Raw genomic sequence first — 17,811 nt, 5'->3', positions numbered from 1 at the left:
CAAGGTCCTGAGTTCAAGCCTGGTGTTGACTTAGTGGTTTTGGTGGCCGATTTGAGATCTCAAGGTCCTGAGTTCAAGCCTGGTGTTGGCTTAGCGGTTAAGGTGGCCGATTTGAGATCTCAGGGTCCTGAGGTCAAGCCTGGTGTTGGCTTAGCGGTGATGGTGGCTGGTTTGAGATCTCAGGGTCCTGAGTTCAAGCCTGGTGTTAGCTTAGCGGTGAAGGTGGCTGGTTTGAGACCTCAAGGTCCTGAGTTCAAGCCTTGTGTTGGCTTCGCGGCTAAGGTGGCTGATTTGAGATCTCAAGGTCCTGAGTTCAAGCCTTGTGTTGGCTTCGCGGCTAAGGTGGCTGATTTGAGATCTCAAGGTCCTGAGTTCAAGCCTGGTGTTGGCTTAGCGGTTAAGGTGGCTGGTTTGAGGTCTCAAGGTCCTGGGTTCAAGCCTGGTGTTGGCTTAGCGGTTAAGGTGGCTGGTTTGAGATCTCAAGGTCCTGAGTTCAAGCCTGGTGTCGGCTTAACGGTTCAGTTGGCTGATTTGAGATCTCAAGTTCCTGAGTTAAAGCCTGGTGTTGGCTTAGCGGTTAAGGTGGCTAGTTTGAGATCTCAAGGTCCTGAGTTCAAGCCTGGTGTTGGCTTAGCGGTTAAGGTGGCTGGTTTGAGATCTCAGGGTCCTGAGTTCAAGCCTGGTGTTGGCTTAGCGGTTAGGGTGGCTGGTTTGAGATCTCAGGGTCTTGAGATCTCAGGGTCCTGAGTTCAAGCCTGGTGTTGGCTTAGCGGTGAAGGTGGCTGGTTTGAGATCTCAAGGTCCTGAGTTCAAGCCTGGTGTTGGCTTAGCGGTTATGGTGGCTGGTTTGAGATCTCAAGGTCCTGAGTTCAGGAGGTGGTGTTGGCTTAGCGGTTAAGGTGGCTGGTTTGGGATCTCAAGGTCCTGAGTTCAAGCCTGGTGTTGACTTAGTGGTTTTGGTGGCCGATTTGAGATCTCAAGGTCCTGAGTTCAAGCCTGGTGTTGGCTTAGCGGTTAAGGTGGCCGATTTGAGATCTCAGGGTCCTGAGTTCAATCCTGGTGTTGGCTTAGCGGTTAAGGTGGTCGATTTGAGATCTCAGGGCCCTGAGGTCAAGCCTGGTGTTGGCTTAGCGGTGAAGGTGGCTGGTTTGGGATCTCAAGGTCCTAAGTTCAAGCCTGGTGTTGGCTTGGCGGTTAAGGTGGCTGGTTTGAGATCTCAAGGTCCTGAGTTCAAGCCTGGTGTTGGCTTAGCGGTTAAGGTGGCTGGTTTGAGATCTCAGGGTCCTGAGTTCAAGCCTGGTGTTGGCTTAGCGGTTAAGGTGGCTGGTTTGGGATCTCAAGGTCCTGAGTTCCATCCTGGTGTTGGCTTAACGGTTAAGTTGAAAATCTCGCGAGATCTTGGAGACGGCGGCAGGGATTTTCGAAGCTCCACACGGTCTCCACGTTTTTCGAAGTTAAGTCTGTTCACAATTGTATTTTGTCGAAACTGTATTTATCTTTCGGTGTGTGAAGTTATTGTGTGCAACTTTGGTTGTTTCTCGGTGTTTATCTTTCATAAATTGATCGTCTGTTTGCCGTGTCGTGTCTTGAGGCCTTGTACAGTGTGCACTGTACAACCTTGAGGCTTTGTTTTTCTCTCAGCGGTCCGTCTTTTGTGATCCAATAACTTTCGTTCTCTGTATTCCCAGTCTTTTCACCCATAGCCTACTTCCTTGTGTAAATCTCAACTCAAAAAAAAAAAAAAAAAAAAAAAAAAAAAAAAAAACATTTTCCTTCGCTGTTCTCATTCGTTTATTCATTCTTATTCGTTCGTTCGTTCTTCGACCACGTGTTTCTCCCCCATTTCCCCAGATAGTTTTCACTCATTAACCCTCAATGTTTACACTTTCCCCTCAAGTTATGTATTCCGTCATATTTTATAACACCTTTTTCTTCTTCTTCTTTAAAAGGCTGCTTTCGACTTGCTCACCAAATCAAATCATCCCAAAAAAAATATCCATCTCCTATAGTGCCTTTTTTCTACATTCCCTAAACTCTCCTGCACTCCATCCTCCATCCAGCGTCCTTAAACGTATTTTTAACTCGAAGGTCACAAGCAACTCATTTTGCAATAAATGTTCGTTTCCCATAAATCGTACACTTTCAAAAATCCAATCTCACCCCTCCCCTCCAAATCTTCCCCATAACCCCTCCCCTCCAAATCTTCCCCATCACCCCTCCCCTCCAAATCTTCCCCATCACCCATCCCTTTCAAATCTCCCCCCTTGCCCCCTCCCTCCTAAACTACCCCCTCACCCCTCCCCGCCAAGACGCCCCCTCGCCCCTCCCCTCCGAGACTCCTGCCTCACCCCTCCCCTCCAAATCTCCCCCATATCCCATCCCTTTCAAATCCCTCCCCTTGCCCCTTCCCTTCCAAACTCCCCCCTCACCCCTCCCCTTCAAATCTCCCCACCCTCATTGCTTCTCAATTTCCCCCCTCTCACTCCCCCTCCTCAAAGCGTCCTCCCCGCTTCTTCCCCCTTCAAACTCTCACCTCCATCTCCCCCAACCTTCTGCCTCGCTCTTCCCCCTCCTCAAATAACACCTCATTGTGGCTCACCCAATCACCATCTAACCTTTTGTCCGCCCCATCCTTCCCTTTCTCCGAGCTATTCTGTAATCTCTGACACACCTTCAACAGCTCTCCCTACGTCTTCCACCTCTTCCACATCTTACCCTACCCCTCCTCCCCCCTGTTCTGTATCTGATGCTCCCCCTTCCTCTTCATTAACGGTATGGACCTCAAACATCCGGGGCCTTCGTTCAAACTTAACTGATCTCTCCATACAGGTTGCTTCTGTCAAACCAGACGTGATCTGCTTAACAGAAACTTTCCTCCTTTATGATGTCTCTGATTCCATAGTATCTCTCCCGGGCTACTCCCTCCTCCGGTATGATAGACCTGAGCCTCGTCCTGGAGGCGGGGTTGCTATCTTTATCAAAAACTCTCTTCCTCACTCGCCCTGCACTGCACTCTCTCCACCTCACCCCCAGGAATACCTCTGGCTACGGCTTCCCCTTCGCTCCCACCTCTTGTTCATATGTGTGTTGTACCGTCCACCAAACAGTGATGACTCCATCTACATCTCGCTGTCTGATGATATGGACCAACTTCTATCTACTCATCCCAACTCTCTCTTCCTCATATGTGGTGATTTCAACTGTCATCATGCCAGTTGGCTGGGTGTGGGTACCTCTCTCACCAGCCATGGCTCCTCAGCAAAGGACTTCTGCGACTCACTGGGACTGACACAATCTGTCAATTTCCCGACCCGGATCTCAGTCAACGGAACATCTTCTCTTCTGGACTTGGTTATGACTAACTTCCCTGAAAATGTCTGCTGCTCTTCTTCTGCTCCGATCGGATCATCTGATCATGTCCTTGTTAAAGTGGACATCTCTCTGACCATCCTCAGGGAGCCTGCTCAGCGTCGACGAGTCTGGCATTTCACTCAGGCCAACTGGCACGGTCTTCAAGCAGCCATCAATCATCTGGACTGGTCTCCCATCTCTACCACCTCTGACATCAACTCATCCTGGGAATTCTTCCAAAGTAAATTGCTCTCTCTCATGCACAGATTTATCCCATCTCGTCTTCAGTTGTCATACCCTTCCTCCCGTCCATGGTACACGGAATCTTGTGGTGAGGCTGTTGCCCAGAAACAACTTGCCTTCGTCTCCTGGAAAGCAAATCCAACGGAAGGAAATCTCATTTCCTTTCACAAAGCCCGAAACAAGTGTGTGTCCACCCTCAGGAGAGCCAGGAAACAATATCTCTCTGTTCTCAAGACCGAACTCTCTTATCTGTCTCCCTCTTCCAAATCCTGGTGGCGTCTGGTCAAATCCGTTTCTGGTGTTTGTTCCCCCTCCATCCCCTCCCTTACCTCAAACGGCTACACAGCTGACTCCGCACGTGAAAAAGCTGAATGCCTCAACTCTGTGTTTGCCTCTAAATCTTGTGTCCCAAACCCATCCCTCTCTGTACCCACCATACCCAGTCGTACCCTGCTGCTCCTGGACTCCGTGTCCTTTCCTCCTGACAAGGTGGAAAAGTTTCTGTCAACCCTCGACTCTGATTCTGCAACTGGACCCGACGGCATCAGCCCACGGGTCCTAAAATCCTGCTCTGCTGCTCTATCTCACCCTCTCTCTGTTCTCTTCACCCTCTCTTTTGCTCAAGGTCAACTGCCATCTGCTTGGAAATCAGCCAACATCACCGCTTTGCACAAAAAAGGTGCAAAAACAGATCCTAGCAACTACAGACCAATCAGCCTTCTCCCAATTATCAGCAAAGTCATGGAATCCATCATTGCTTCGGATATGAAATCTTTCCTCTTCTCCAATGGCTTGATCTCTGATCATCAATTTGGTTTCAGACCAGGTCACTCTACTCTGGACATGCTGCTTCTGCTGTCTCAACAATGGATGGAGGTCCTCAATGCCAAACAGGAAATTAGAGCTGTCTCCCTCGACATATCACGTGCCTTCGACACGGTCTGGCACCCCGCTCTGCTCACCAAACTCTCCTCCTTTGGTATCCATGGAAATCTCCACGCATGGCTGGCGGACTTCCTCTCTAGTCGTCGTCAACGTGTGGCCCTGAATGGGTTTCTCTCATCTCCTCTTCCTGTTCAGGCTGGAGTTCCCCAAGGCAGTGTTCTGGGCCCCGTGCTTTTTCTGGTCTTCATCAATGATCTCTCTGACTCTCTCGAAAATCCTCTCTATCTCTTTGCTGATGACTCCACTCTCTGCCGCTCCATTCCTCTTCCCTCAGATCGGCAGTCTGCTGCCTCCTCACTCTCTGAAGACCTGGACAAAATCACAGACTGGTCAAACAAGTGGAACATGTCTTTCAATCCTGACAAATCTCACACTCTTACTATGTCTCTCCGAAAAGATCGACTGGACAACCCTCCCATCTACTTTCTCAACAATCCTCTCCAAGAAGTTCTGTCGCTCAAGATTTTGGGTCTCACTATCTGCCATGATCTTTCTTGGGAAAACCACATTTCCAAGCTGGCCTCCAAAGCCAGTCGCCGACTGGGCATCCTCCGTCGTGCGAAGTCCTTCCTCGGCACACCTGAGCTCCTCACCACATACAAGGCTTTCATCCGCAGCTCAATGGAATACTGTTCTCCCCTATGGGCCGGTGCTCCTGCCTCACACCTAGCTCGGCTTCACGCTGTTGAAACCAAAGCTTTCAGAATTATTGGAATCTCCCGCGATGAAGCTATCTCTGAGGGCCTTTCACTCACTCACCGCAGGCAGGTAGGTGGTCTTTCTGTCTTCTACCGACTCCTCTCCGGCCTTGCACCCCCAGCTCTCTCTGTGCTCTGTCCCCCAAATATTCCTACAGGTCGCACAAGATCTGCCAGCAACCCTCTGATGGTTAAACTGCCGAAATCTCGGCTCTCTGCTCACCTTCACTCTTTCATTCCTCTTTTCTCCCGCCTCTGGAACAAACTCCCTCACTCCCTTCAATCCCACTTCTCCCTCCAGGTCTTTAAAACAGCTGTTCACCACCATCTCTTATCTTCCCCCATCCAAAACCTTGATCTTTTCTACCCCCGCTAATTCACCCCAGATCCACCTTGTTTGAAATTCCAACTTCTTTCCTGGAAGTCCTGGCAGTGTCCATATGTTTTATACCTCTCCCACCGCCCCCTTCCCACGCCCCCCCCCCCCCCCAAAGCCCTCGCCCTCTCTCAGATCTCTCGATGTCTCCATGTCTCTCGGTCCCTGCTCTCAAATGTTGTGTTTGTGTCCTTCCCCCTCTCTCCCCATCTTGTCTACCGCTCCCTATGTTATATGTTTTATGTGTCGGTTTGTCTTTCTGTGTGATTAATGTTCGCTCTTTCACGAGCCTAGACCTTGTATACAAAAAAAAAAAAAAAAAAAAAAAAAAAAAAGTTGGCTGGTTTGGGATCTCAGGGTCCTGGGTTCAAGCCTGGTGTTGGCTTAGCGGTTAAGGTGGCTGGTTTGAGATCTCAAGGTCCTGAGTTCAGGAGGTGGTGTTGGCTTAGCGGTTAAGGTGGCTGGTTTGGGATCTCAAGGTCCTGAGTTCAAGCCTGGTGTTGACTTAGTGGTTTTGGTGGCCGATTTGAGATCTCAAGGTCCTGAGTTCAAGCCTGGTGTTGGCTTAGCGGTTAAGGTGGCCGATTTGAGATCTCAGGGTCCTGAGTTAAATCCTGGTGTTGGCTTAGCGGTTAAGGTGGCCGATTTGAGATCTCAGGGTCCTGAGGTCAAGCCTGGTGTTGGCTTAGCGGTGAAGGTGGCTGGTTTGAGATCTCAGAGTCCTAAGTTCAAGCCTGGTGTTGGCTTGGCGGTTAAGGTGGCTGGTTTGAGATCTCAAGGTCCTGAGTTCAAGCCTGGTGTTGGCTTAGCGGTTAAGGTGGCTGGTTTGAGATCTCAGGGTCCTGAGTTCAAGCCTGGTGTTGGCTTAGCAGTTAAGGTAGCTAGTTTGAGATCTCAAGGTCCTGAGTTCAAGCCTGGTGTTGGCTTAGCGGCTAAGGTGGCTGGTTTGAGATCTCAGGGTCCTGAGTTCAAGCCTGGTGTTGGCTTAGCGGTTAAGGTGGCTGGTTTGAGATCTCAGGGTCCTGAGTTCAAGCCTGGTGTTGGCTTAGCGGTGAAGGTGGCTGGTTTGAGATCTCAGGGTCCTGAGTTCAAGCCTGGTGTTGGCTTAGCGGTGAAGGTGGCTGGTTTGAGATCTCAGGGTCCTGAGTTCAAGCCTGGTGTTGGCTTAGCGGTTAAGGTGGCTGGTTTGAGATCTCAGGGTCCTGAGTTCAAGCCTGGTGTTGGCTTAGCGGTGAAGGTGGCTGGTTTGAGATCTCAGAGTCCTAAGTTCAAGCCTGGTGTTGGCTTGGCGGTTAAGGTGGCTGGTTTGAGATCTCAAGGTCCTGAGTTCAAGCCTGGTGTTGGCTTAGCGGCTAAGGTGGCTGGTTTGAGATCTCAGGGTCCTGCGTTCAAGCCTGGTGTTGGCTTAGCGGTTAAGGTGGCTGGTTTGAGATCTCAAGGTCCTGAGTTCAAGCCTGGTGTTGGCTTAGCGGTTAAGGTGGCTGGTTTGAGATCTCAGGGTCCTGAATTCAAGCCTGGTGTTGGCTTAGCGGTTAAGGTGGCCGATTTGAGATCTCAGCGTCCTGAGGTCAAGCCTGGTGTTGGCTTAGCGGTTAAGGTGGGTGGTTTGAGATCTCAGCGTCCTGAGGTCAAGCCCCTGTCAGCCGTTGAATTAACACGAGGTGGGTTGACTCACCCTGCCAATCTTCCGAGGTCTGCAAAATGATTACCAGCTTTGGGAAGAACTAGGGCATGCCCGTACTATATCTATATCTAAAATTATATCCCCCCCCTCTATTTACATGAAATGGTTTGGTCCAAAGCGAACGGCTTGCGAGTGGTGACAATCCCCCCCCTCTATTTACATGCAATGGTTTGGTCCAAAGCGAACGGCTTCCGGAGTTTGGTAAAGAAATCGCCATCGCGTGCACAAACGCGCAGGAAAGCGAATGAATCGCAAATTCGTTTTTATTAGTTGTAAAACATAGTTTAACGCCAACATAGTTTGCAAACGTGAAATAAATGAATACGCTCTCAAATGTGCCATCCGAGGCAGAGTGTGCCCGCCACGTTCGGCACACGCGATCGTTCGCTGCTCTCTGATTGGTTGAATCGTTTTTTGGACATAGCTCGGTAAGTAATTGTCCGATTAATATGAAACCTTGAAAAGGCACATCCTCGGGTCCCCAGCAATATACCTGGCAAGTTAAAAGTATATCGGACCCGTGGTTGTCGAGAAACAGCGGTCACAGACAGACAAACGTACAAACGTACAGACAGAGATTACTGGAATTATAGATAGACTAGGGCATGCCCGTACTATATCTATATCTAAAATTATATCCCCCCCCTCTATTTACATGAAATGGTTTGGTCCAAAGCGAACAGCTTGCGAGTACGGTGACAACCCCCCCCCCTCTATTTACATGCAATGGTTTGGTCCAAAGCGAACGGCTTCCGGAGTTTGGTAAAGAAATCGCCATCGCGTGCACAAACGCGCAGGAAAGCGACTGAATCGCAAATTCGGTTTTATTAGTTTTAAAACATAGTTTAACGCCAACATAGTTTGCAAACGTGAAATAAATGAATACGCTGTCAAATGTGCCATCCGAGGCAGAGTGTGTCCTCCACGTTCGGCACACGCGATCGTTCGCTGCTCTCTGATTGGTTGAATCGTTTTTTGGACATAGCTCGGTAAGTAATTGTCCGATTAATATGAAACCTTGAAAAGGCACATCCTCGGGTCCCCAGCAATATACCTGGCAAGTTTCAAGTATATCGGACCCGTGGTTGTCGAGAAACAGCGGTCACAGACAAACAAACGTACAGACGTACAGACAGACAGACAGACAGACAGAGATTACTGGAATTATAGATAGATGAGGCATTCGAGTATCCTGTGTCGGAGTGGTGACCCATCCAGGATTGTGCCCAGCAGTATTGAAACTGTTTCGAAGTTGCAAAAATTCTTCTTCTTCTTCCTCCTCAGGAAGTTTAGTCTGATCCATTAGGCTTGTTTATTTGTTTCTTTTATTTTTTTCTATGGAGAGGAAACGTTTAAGGATCATCAAGTGGTGACGGGTAGTAAAGAAAATGTTGTCTATTTTGCAATATGTTTGTTATTTTACAACAATGACGGTGTTAGTTACCCATCCAAAAAGTATTGGACTTTTAATAAAGCTGGAGTTATGCTCCTGGCTCCTGCCAATGGGATAGCTTAACTGGTATGGTGCTCAACACTGAGCTGTCTTGTCTGGGTTCATCCCTGACATGGTCAGTCTTAACTAAAAACTGCAGTGGTAAACATGGTCTAACAGAATGCCATCCGACAGGTGAGGACGTAACGCTGGCTGCCTCCTCTGCCTCATTTGTGTTGGATTTTTTTTTTTTTGTTTTTTTTGTATACTGAATCGAGGCTCGTGAAAGAGCTAACATTTATTTCACAAACAAATCAACCAGACAAACAAAATATACAAAAAGAGGGAGCGGAAGACAAGATGGGGAGAGAAGGAGAAGCACACAACCACAACATTTGAGAGCAGGGAGAGGGCTTGGGGGCAGGAGGCGTGGGAGGGGGAGGGGGGGGGGGGGAGAGGTATAAAACACAAGGGGACCGAAATTAGCAGGGGTAGAAAAGATCAAGGTTTTGGATGGGGGAGGATAAGAGATGGTGGTGAACAGCTGTTTTAAAGACCTGGAGGGTGGAGTGGGATTGAAGAGAGTGAAGGAGTTTGTTCCAGAGGCAGGAGAAAAGAGGAATGAAGGAGTGAAGGTGAGCAGAAAGTCTTGATTTTGGCAGTTTAACCATAAGAGGGTTGCAGGCAGATCTTGTGCGTTAACGATCCCTCTGTATCTTTTGAAAGTTGTAGGACGTCATGGACTCTGGGAAATTTCCCTGCTTGGGATTTATACACAATTATTATTACCCTGCATTAGGCAAGTGTGATATCCGACAGGATGGTTTAGAGGTAGCGCACTTACCTTTTAACCGTCTCATCTGGTTTTCAATGCCGGCCCCACCATGAACTGCCAAAGTAGTAATTCACGGGCAGGAAGTCGCAGCACAATGTGCACCGTCATTGGGATGGAGATTAAGCTGGGATTTCCCATCTGATAGCATTCGTTGTTGCACGCTAAAGATCCTCTCTCGCAAAAAGTTTGAGTCATCACCGGCACCCAGGCCAAATTCCTGCTAAGTGCTGAGGAGTGTCTGAGGCTATAAGGCTTAAGCTTATTTAAGGTCCGTGTTAGTTTATTGACTTGAGGGCACGTGTTGGGAGAGAGCAAGAGGGAGGATTATCAAACTGTGTTGCTTATTTTTGTATTTCCGCTCCGTGTTTTCAATACACTTTATTTAAACCCACTTGGTCTCTGGGTAAATTAGAGCGTATCTGATCGCTAATAGAACTAGAACGGCACTCAGTAGAGAGCAAACTTCCACCTGGTTGGACATATCACTCAATGGTGAAGGATCACTTAAAAAATTAAATAATTCTCATATCCGAATCCATATTCAGATCTTCACCAAAATCGAAGCAGTTTGTCCTTGTCAGACACCCAACGGGTCCACCAAGTTTCGTTCAAATCCGTCCACAACGTTTTGAGATATCCTGCTAAATGTAGTTTTTGTCCCTATCTCTCAATGGTGAAGAATCAATTAAAAATTCTCGTAGCCGGATCTGGATCTTCACAAAAATGTAATCATTTCGTCCTTGTCATATACGCCACATCTCTGCAAAATTTCGTCCGAATGCGTCCACAATATTGAAATATTTGGTTCACAAACAAACAAACAAACAAACAATCAAACGGACAAACAGACAGGAGTAAAAACATAACCTCCCTCCACCTTTGGTGGTGAGGTAATTATACATGTCCGTTCAAATACAGATTGGGTTTGGGCAGATAGTGGCCATCACAAGGACCGTGCTTGCGTCTGGCGATTTTTCTCGTTACAGTAACGTCTCTGATACCGGCAGTGATCAGCATGACACATCCAATTGGGTTTGATGGTTCCATTGGAGTACGGTATTGTGGCAAACAGGCCTGTGATCCGACTCGGAACGATAAAGTCAGATGGCCGTCACGCATCAAAGCAGTTGCGACGGCCATCTGACTCGATCGTTCCGAGTTCATCGGTAATCTGACCAGGCAACTGGTCGATCCGACAGCTTTAACAATATTTTCTCAACAAATTCCTTTCAATAGAATTTTTAAAAATCTTTGGTATCATGTACTATTTTTGTTAGCCCGTCTAATGCACATCAGGAGTTGGGGTTTTGTAATCACGTGTGTGTGTGTATGTATGTGTGTGTGTGTGTGTGTGTGTGTGTGTGTGTGTGTGTGTGTGTGTGTGTGTGTGTGTGTGTGTGTGTGTGTGTGTGTGTGTGTCCGTCCGTCCGTCCGTCCATGTGTCCGGGCCGTACCAAATTACCATTTGGATTTTGTCATCAAATTTTCACCAAAGCCATATTATGATAATACGGAGAAAGCAAATTAATAATCTAATCAAAAGGTCAAAAGGTTAAAGGTCAGCATCATATAAAATCATCAATTTTATTCCAATTGACCTGAAATTTAAATTTACCATTTGACTTTTGTCATCAAATTTTCAAGAAAGCTTTATTATGAGAATATGGAGAAGCGAAAGTAATAATTTGGTCAAAAGGTCAAAGGTCAGTATCACATAAAATCGTCAATTTTCATCCGATTGACCTGAAATTTAAATTTACCATTTGAGCTTTGTCATCAAATTTTCAAGAAAGCTTTATTATGAGAATATGGAGAAGCGAAATTAATAATTTGGTCAAAAGGTCAAAGGTCAGTCACAAATCGTCAATTTTCATCCGATTGACCTGAAATTTAAAGGATTTGCATATCGGGTCACTGAATTGGTTCACCAATCAAAAGCTACAAGCTGATTATTTTTATTTTTTTTAGATCTAAAGCTCAAAGGCCAAGACTGCATACAATCATCAATTTCCATTTTCTATTTTATTTTTAAACTTTTCGTTATTTTGAGCACACGGAAGAATATGACGTCTGAATACAAAGGGATGCGGACGGGCTTTGCATCCTCAGATGCTTTCTCGTTTAATTTTGTATCGATATGGTTTTCTTTCCAAAGTGTTTACTTGGCTGCTCTTGCAAAACGTTCTTCTTCATTTTATTTCCAACTTTGTATATGTGGCACGTGTTGTGATTTTGTAAACAGCTGACAGCTAAGCTGTATTAGCTGTCCAGCAAAGATTTGAAGCTCAGCTGTCAGTTTTAAGATTTGCGGTGGAATAATTCTCATGCCCCCCATCTCAGATGTCTGTGATGAAATGATTTTACATTTTGCAGACCTTGATTGTTAGTTTTTCTTTTTCACAGTTTAGGATCATTTGTATGACTTAGTGTCAATGGTTAACCTTTACGATAACTACATGAGTGAATAAGCAGTGCGTTCAAATTCCCGTGCCACAGTTTAAGATAACATTTCCATGAGACAATGAGAACTGAAATCCAAACATCTGTGGTGTGTACATCACACTGAGTTAGCTGATCATATTAGTCCTGTTGGTCTGTCTGTATTTAATCCTGATCACTGTTCTGTCTGCCTGTTCCTCTCTTTCTGCTGGTCTACACCTTTCCTGTACCCCTAGCAACCCTTCCAATCGTGACGTGGGTCGCCAAGCCATTTCCAAACTCGTCGCTCATTTCTGTCCAGAACCGAGCCCTGTCTAAGAGCCTTGCTCTTCTTTGTAAGTCTTCCTGGAGATTCTTCTTGCATTTATCCATGTCTCCTGCATTTTCTTTTCTGCATCTTTTGTGATTCGTTTACTTATTGATTCCTGTTAGTCTCTTCCAAAGTGCAATACTAAAAGAGGTTCAAAGTCAACTCGATAGGCTGTAGGACGGAGATAAGGCTCACTGTGGTTGTAAAGAGAATTTAATTATTTTCTTTACAATAACAAATTGTTCTGTGGAGCCTGCCTCAGTTGCATTTCAAAAGATGTGTACATCATTAGTTCGGCCAATTCTTCTGGTGATGTATATTACTGTTGAAGTTCCTTTGCTGTGATATGAATCTGTTTTGGTTGCTCATCTTCCATTCACACTGTTGATATAATTTACAAAAGCTGAAAATTTTCAATGCATGTAAAGGGATAAATGATGCTAACTGTTTAAGTACTTTTCACCGCTCAGCCCATTGGGCTAAGGGGTATTGTCTTCACGGGCGTCGTGCGGGTGGGCGTCCGCGCGCGCGGGCGTCCGGGAATCCGTCAACTTTTGGTTTCCGTCAATTTCAAGGAGAACGGCTTGTCCGATTAAATCCATTTTTGCAGTGTGTGTTGGGGTTGAGTAGAGGAAGGTGCCTTGCGAAAATGGGCGCGCTGCGATTTTCAATATGGCCGCCAGGGTAGCCATCTTGAAATTGGTTTCCATCAATTTCGAGCAGAACGGCTTGTCCGATTAAATCCATTTTTGCAGTGTGTGTTCGGGTTGAGTAGAGGAAGGTGCCTTTCGAAAATGGGCGCGCTGCGATTTTCAATATGGCCGCCAGGGTAGCCATCTTGAAATTGGTTTCCATCAATTTCGAGCAGAACGGCTTGTCCGATTAAATCCATCTTTGCAGTGTGTGTTCGGGTTGAGTAGAGGAAGGTGCCTTTCGAAAATGGGCGCGCTGCGATTTTCAATATGGCCGCCACGGTAGCCATCTTGAAATTGGTTTCCGTCAATTTCAAGGAGAACGGCCTGTCCGATTAAATCCATCTTTGCAGTGTGTGTTGGGGTTGAGTAGAGGAAGGTTCCTTTCGAAAATGGGCGCGCTGCGATTTTCAATATGGCCGCCACGGTAGCCATCTTGAAATTGGTTTCCGTCAATTTCAAGGAGAACGGCCTGTCCGATTAAATCCATCTTTGCAGTGTGTGTTGGGGTTGAGTAGAGGAAGGTTCCTTTCGGAAATGGGCGCGCTGCGATTTTCAATATGGCCGCCACGGTAGCCATCTTGAAATTGGTTTCCGTCAATTTCAAGGAGAACGGCCTGTCCGATTAAATCCATCTTTGCAGTGTGTCTTCGGGTTGCGTCGAGGAAGGTTCCTTTCGAAAATGGGCGCGCTGAGATTTTCAATATGGCCGCCATGGTAGCCATCTTGAAATTGGTTTCCGTCAATTTCGAGCAGAATGGCTTGTCCGATTAAATCCATTTTTGCAGTGTGTGTTGGGGTTGAGTAGAGGAAGGTTCATGGGCGCGCTGCGATTTTCAATATGGCCGCCACGGCAGCCATCTTGAAATTAGTTTCCGTCAATTTCGAGCAGAACGGCTTGTCCGATTAAATCCATTTTTGCAGTGTGTATTGGGGTTGAGTAGAGGAAGGTTCATGGGCGAAAATTTCATTACTTGCAGTTCCTACTCGGTGTACAACTTCGCTTCAAATAACAAATTATCATCAATGCTTCCTTTCACCATGCATGGGCTGAGGGGTTACGCCCGCTTTGCGGTGCTATTTATTATATTTATTTTTGTGTACAAAATGCAGGCTCATGGAAGAGCATGGTGACATATTGTAAAAGGTAACGTACTAACAGTGGAGCCACATTTGGATACAACAAACAAGAGGAATGAACCAATGACAGAAGAAAGAGAGGATGGGAGGAAGCAGTAACCTGCGAGTAAGAAGGTTATGCTGGTAGGGATAATGGGGGTAGGAAAGATTGCAAGTAAGGCTGGAGGATAACATGATGCAGTGGTTTGCTGCCAAATTAATACCCTGGGGGAAATAGTGGGATTGAACAGCCTCAGGAAGCTGGTTCCACAAGCGGGAGTAAAGAGAAGCTTATGATTGGAGATGGGTAGTAAGCCTGCATTTTGAGATTTCAACCAGGAAGGGGGTTACTGAAAGAATGGATGCATCATGTCGTGGTTGGGTAGGGTGAGAGAGCTAAAAGAGCATGAGGAGCTATTGGGCAGGGCCTAAGAGCTAAAAGAGCATGAGGAGCTATTGGGCAGGGACTGAGAGCTAAAAGAGCATGAGGAGCTATTGGGCAGGGCCTAAGAGCTAAAAGAGCATGAGGAGCTATTGGGCAGGGCTTAAGAGCTAAAAGAGCATGAGGAGCTATTGGGCAGGGACTGAGAGCTAAAGAGCTATTGGGCAGGGCCTGAGAGCTAAAGAGCTATTGGGCAGGGCCTGAGAGCTAAAGAGCTATTGGGCAGGGCCTGAGAGCTAAAGAGCTATTGGGCAGGGCCTGAGAGCTAAAGAGCTATTGGGCAGGGACTGAGAGCTAAAGAGCTATTGGGCAGGGCCTGAGAGCTAAAGAGCATAAGGAGCTATTGGGCAAGGACTGTGAGCTAAAGAGCATAAGGAGCTATTGGGCAGGGACTGTGAGCTAAAGAGCATAAGGAGCTATTGGGCAGGGACTGAGAGCTAAAGAGCATAAGGAGCTATTGGGCAGGGACTGTGAGCTAAAGAGCATAAGGAGCTATTGGGCAGGGACTGTGAGCTAAAGAGCATAAGGAGCTATTATTGGGCAGGGCCTGAGAGCTAAAGAGCATAAGGAGATTTTATTGGGCAGGGACTGAGAGCTAAAGAGCAGAAGGAGCTATTGGGCAGGGCCTAAGAGCTAAGGAGCATAAGGAGCTATTGGGCAGTGCCTGAGAGCTAAAGAGCATAAGGAGCTTTTGGGCAGGGACTGAGAGCTAAAGAGCATAAGGAGCTATTGGGCAGGGACTGAGAGCTAAAGAGCAGAAGGAGCTATTGGGCAGGGCCTAAGAGCAAAAGAGCATAAGGAGCTATTGGGCAGTGCCTGAGCTAAAGAGCATAAGGAGCTATTGGGCAGGGCCTAAGAGCTAAAGAGCATAAGGAGCTATTGGGCAGGGCCTAAGAGCTAAAGAGCATAAGGAGCTATTGGGCAGGGACTGAGAGCTAAAGAGCAGAAGGAGCTATTGGGCAGGGCCTGAGAGCTAAAGAGCAGAAGGAGCTATTGGGCAGGGCCTAAGAGCTAAAGAGCATAAGGAGCTATTGGGCAGTGCCTGAGAGCTAAAGAGCATAAGGAGCTATTGGGCAGGGACTGAGAGCTAAAGAGCATAAGGAGCTATTGGGCAGGGCCTGAGAGCTAAAGAGCATAAGGAGATATTATTGGGCAGGGCCTGAGAGCTAAAGAGCATAAGGAGATATTATTGGGCAGGGCCTGAGAGCTAAAGAGCATAAGGAGATATTATTGGGCAGGGCCTGAGAGCTAAAGAGCATAAGGAGCTATTATTGGGCAGTGCCTGAGAGCTAAAGAGCATAAGGAGCTATTGGGCAGGGACTGAGAGCTAAAGAGCATAAGGAGCTATTATTGGGCAGGGACTGAGAGCTAAAGAGCATAAGGAGCTATTGGGCAGTGCCTGAGAGCTAAAGAGCATAAGGAGCTATTGGGCAGGGACTGAGAGCTAAAGAGCATAAGGAGCTATTATTGGGCAGGGACTGTGAGCTAAAGAGCATAAGGAGATATTGGGCAGGGCCTGAGAGCTAAAGAGCATAAGGAGCTATTGGGCAGTGCCTGAGAGCTAAAAAGCATAAGGAGATATTATTGGGCAGGGCCTGAGAGCTAAAGAGCATAAGGAGCTATTATTGGGCAGCGCCTGAGAGCTAAAGAGCATAAGGAGCTATTGGGCAGGGACTGAGACCTAAAGAGCATAAGGAGCTATTATTGGGCAGGGACTGTGAGCTAAAGAGCATAAGGAGCTATTGGGCAGGGCCTGAGAGCTAAAGAGCATAAGGAGCTATTGGGCAGTGCCTGAGAGCTAAAAAGCATAAGGAGATATTATTGGGCAGGGACTGTGAGCTAAAGAGCATAAGGAGCTATTGGGCAGGGACTGAGAGCTAAAGAGCATAAGGAGCTATTGGGCAGGGACTGAGAGCTGAAGACCATAAGGAGATATTATTGGGCAGGGACTGTGAGCTAAAGAGCATAAGGAGCTATTGGGCAGGGACTGAGAGCTAAAGAGCATAAGGAGCTATTATTGGGCAGTGCCTGAGAGCTAAAGAGCATTAGGAGCTATTATTGGGCAGGGCCTGAGAACTAAAGAGCATAAGGAGCTATTGGGCAGGGCCTGAGAGCTAAAGAGCAGAAGGAGCTATTGGGCAGGGCCTGAGAGTGAAAGAGCATAAGGAGCTATTGGGCAGGGACTGAGAGCTAAAGAGCAGAAGGAGCTATTGGGCAGGGACTGAGAGCTAAAGAGCATAAGGAGCTATTGGGCAGGGACTGAGAGCTAAAGAGCAGAAGGAGCTATTGGGCAGGGACTGAGAGCTAAAGAGCAGAAGGAGCTATTGGGCAGGGACTGAGAGCTAAAGAGCATAAGGAGCTATTGGGCAGGGACTGAGAGCTAAAGAGCATAAGGAGCTATTGGGCAGGGACTGAGAGCTAAAGAGCAGAAGGAGCTATTGGGCAGGGACTGAGAGCAAAAGAGCAGAAGGAGCTATTGGGCAGGGACTGAGAGCTAAAGAGCAGAAGGAGCTATTGGGCAGGGACTGAGAGCTAAAGAGCAGAAGGAGCTATTGGGCAGGGACTGAGAGCTAAAGAGCAGAAGGAGCTATTGGGCAGGGACTGAGAGCTAAAGAGCATAAGGAGCTATTGGGCAGGGACTGAGAGCTAAAGAGCAGAAGGAGCTATTGGGCAGGGACTGAGAGCTAAAGAGCATAAGGAGCTATTGGGCAGGGACTGAGAGCTAAAGAGCATAAGGAGCTATTGGGCAGGGACTGAGAGCTAAAGAGCAGAAGGAGCTATTGGGCAGGGACTGAGAGCTAGAGAGCATAAGGAGCTATTGGGCAGGGACTGAGAGCTAAAGAGCATAAGGAGCTATGGGCAGGGACTGAGAGCTAAAGAGCATAAGGAGCTATTGGGCAGGGACTGAGAGCAAAAGAGCATAAGGAGCTATTGGGCAGGGACTGAGAGCTAAAGAGCAGAAGGAGCTATTGGGCAGGGCCTAAGAGCTAAAGAGCATAAGGAGCTATTGGGCAGGGCCTAAGAGCTAAAGAGCAGAAGGAGCTATTGGGCAGGGACTGAGAGCTTAAGAGCATAAGGAGCTATTGGGCAGGGACTGAGAGCTAAAGAGCATAAGGAGCTATTGGGCAGGGCCTAAGAGCTAAAGAGCATAAGGAGATATTATTGGGCAGGGCCTGAGAGCTAAAGAGCATCAGGAGCTATTGGGCAGGGACTGAGAGCTAAAGAGCATAAGGAGCTATTGGGCA

The 17,811-nt window shown here is 47.4% G+C and overlaps 1 protein-coding gene across 2 annotated transcripts in view; it reads left to right on the top strand.

Moving 5' to 3' along the window:
* The window catches only part of HTR4 (5-hydroxytryptamine receptor 4), a 140,704-nt gene that overhangs the window by 108,560 nt on the left and 14,333 nt on the right, over positions 1 to 17,811 (top strand). The window contains exon 7 of one of the 2 annotated variants that reach the window (XM_068105931.2): positions 12,240 to 12,338. The exons of the other annotated variant lie outside the window; for it this stretch is intronic. Coding sequence (XP_067962032.1) covers positions 12,240 to 12,321 — 82 coding nt within the window. The 3' untranslated portion in view covers positions 12,322 to 12,338. The remainder of the gene's footprint in view (positions 1 to 12,239; positions 12,339 to 17,811) is intronic. 2 annotated transcript variants of the gene reach the window in all.

The sequence above is a fragment of the Myxine glutinosa genome, chromosome 2, assembly GCF_964187855.1.
Source record: "Myxine glutinosa chromosome 2, kmMyxGlut1.1, whole genome shotgun sequence".
In the NCBI taxonomy this organism is placed as follows: domain Eukaryota; kingdom Metazoa; phylum Chordata; class Myxini; order Myxiniformes; family Myxinidae; genus Myxine; species Myxine glutinosa.
Note: the sequence above shows the minus strand (reverse complement) of the source record. Positions and strands in the feature narration are given on the sequence as shown.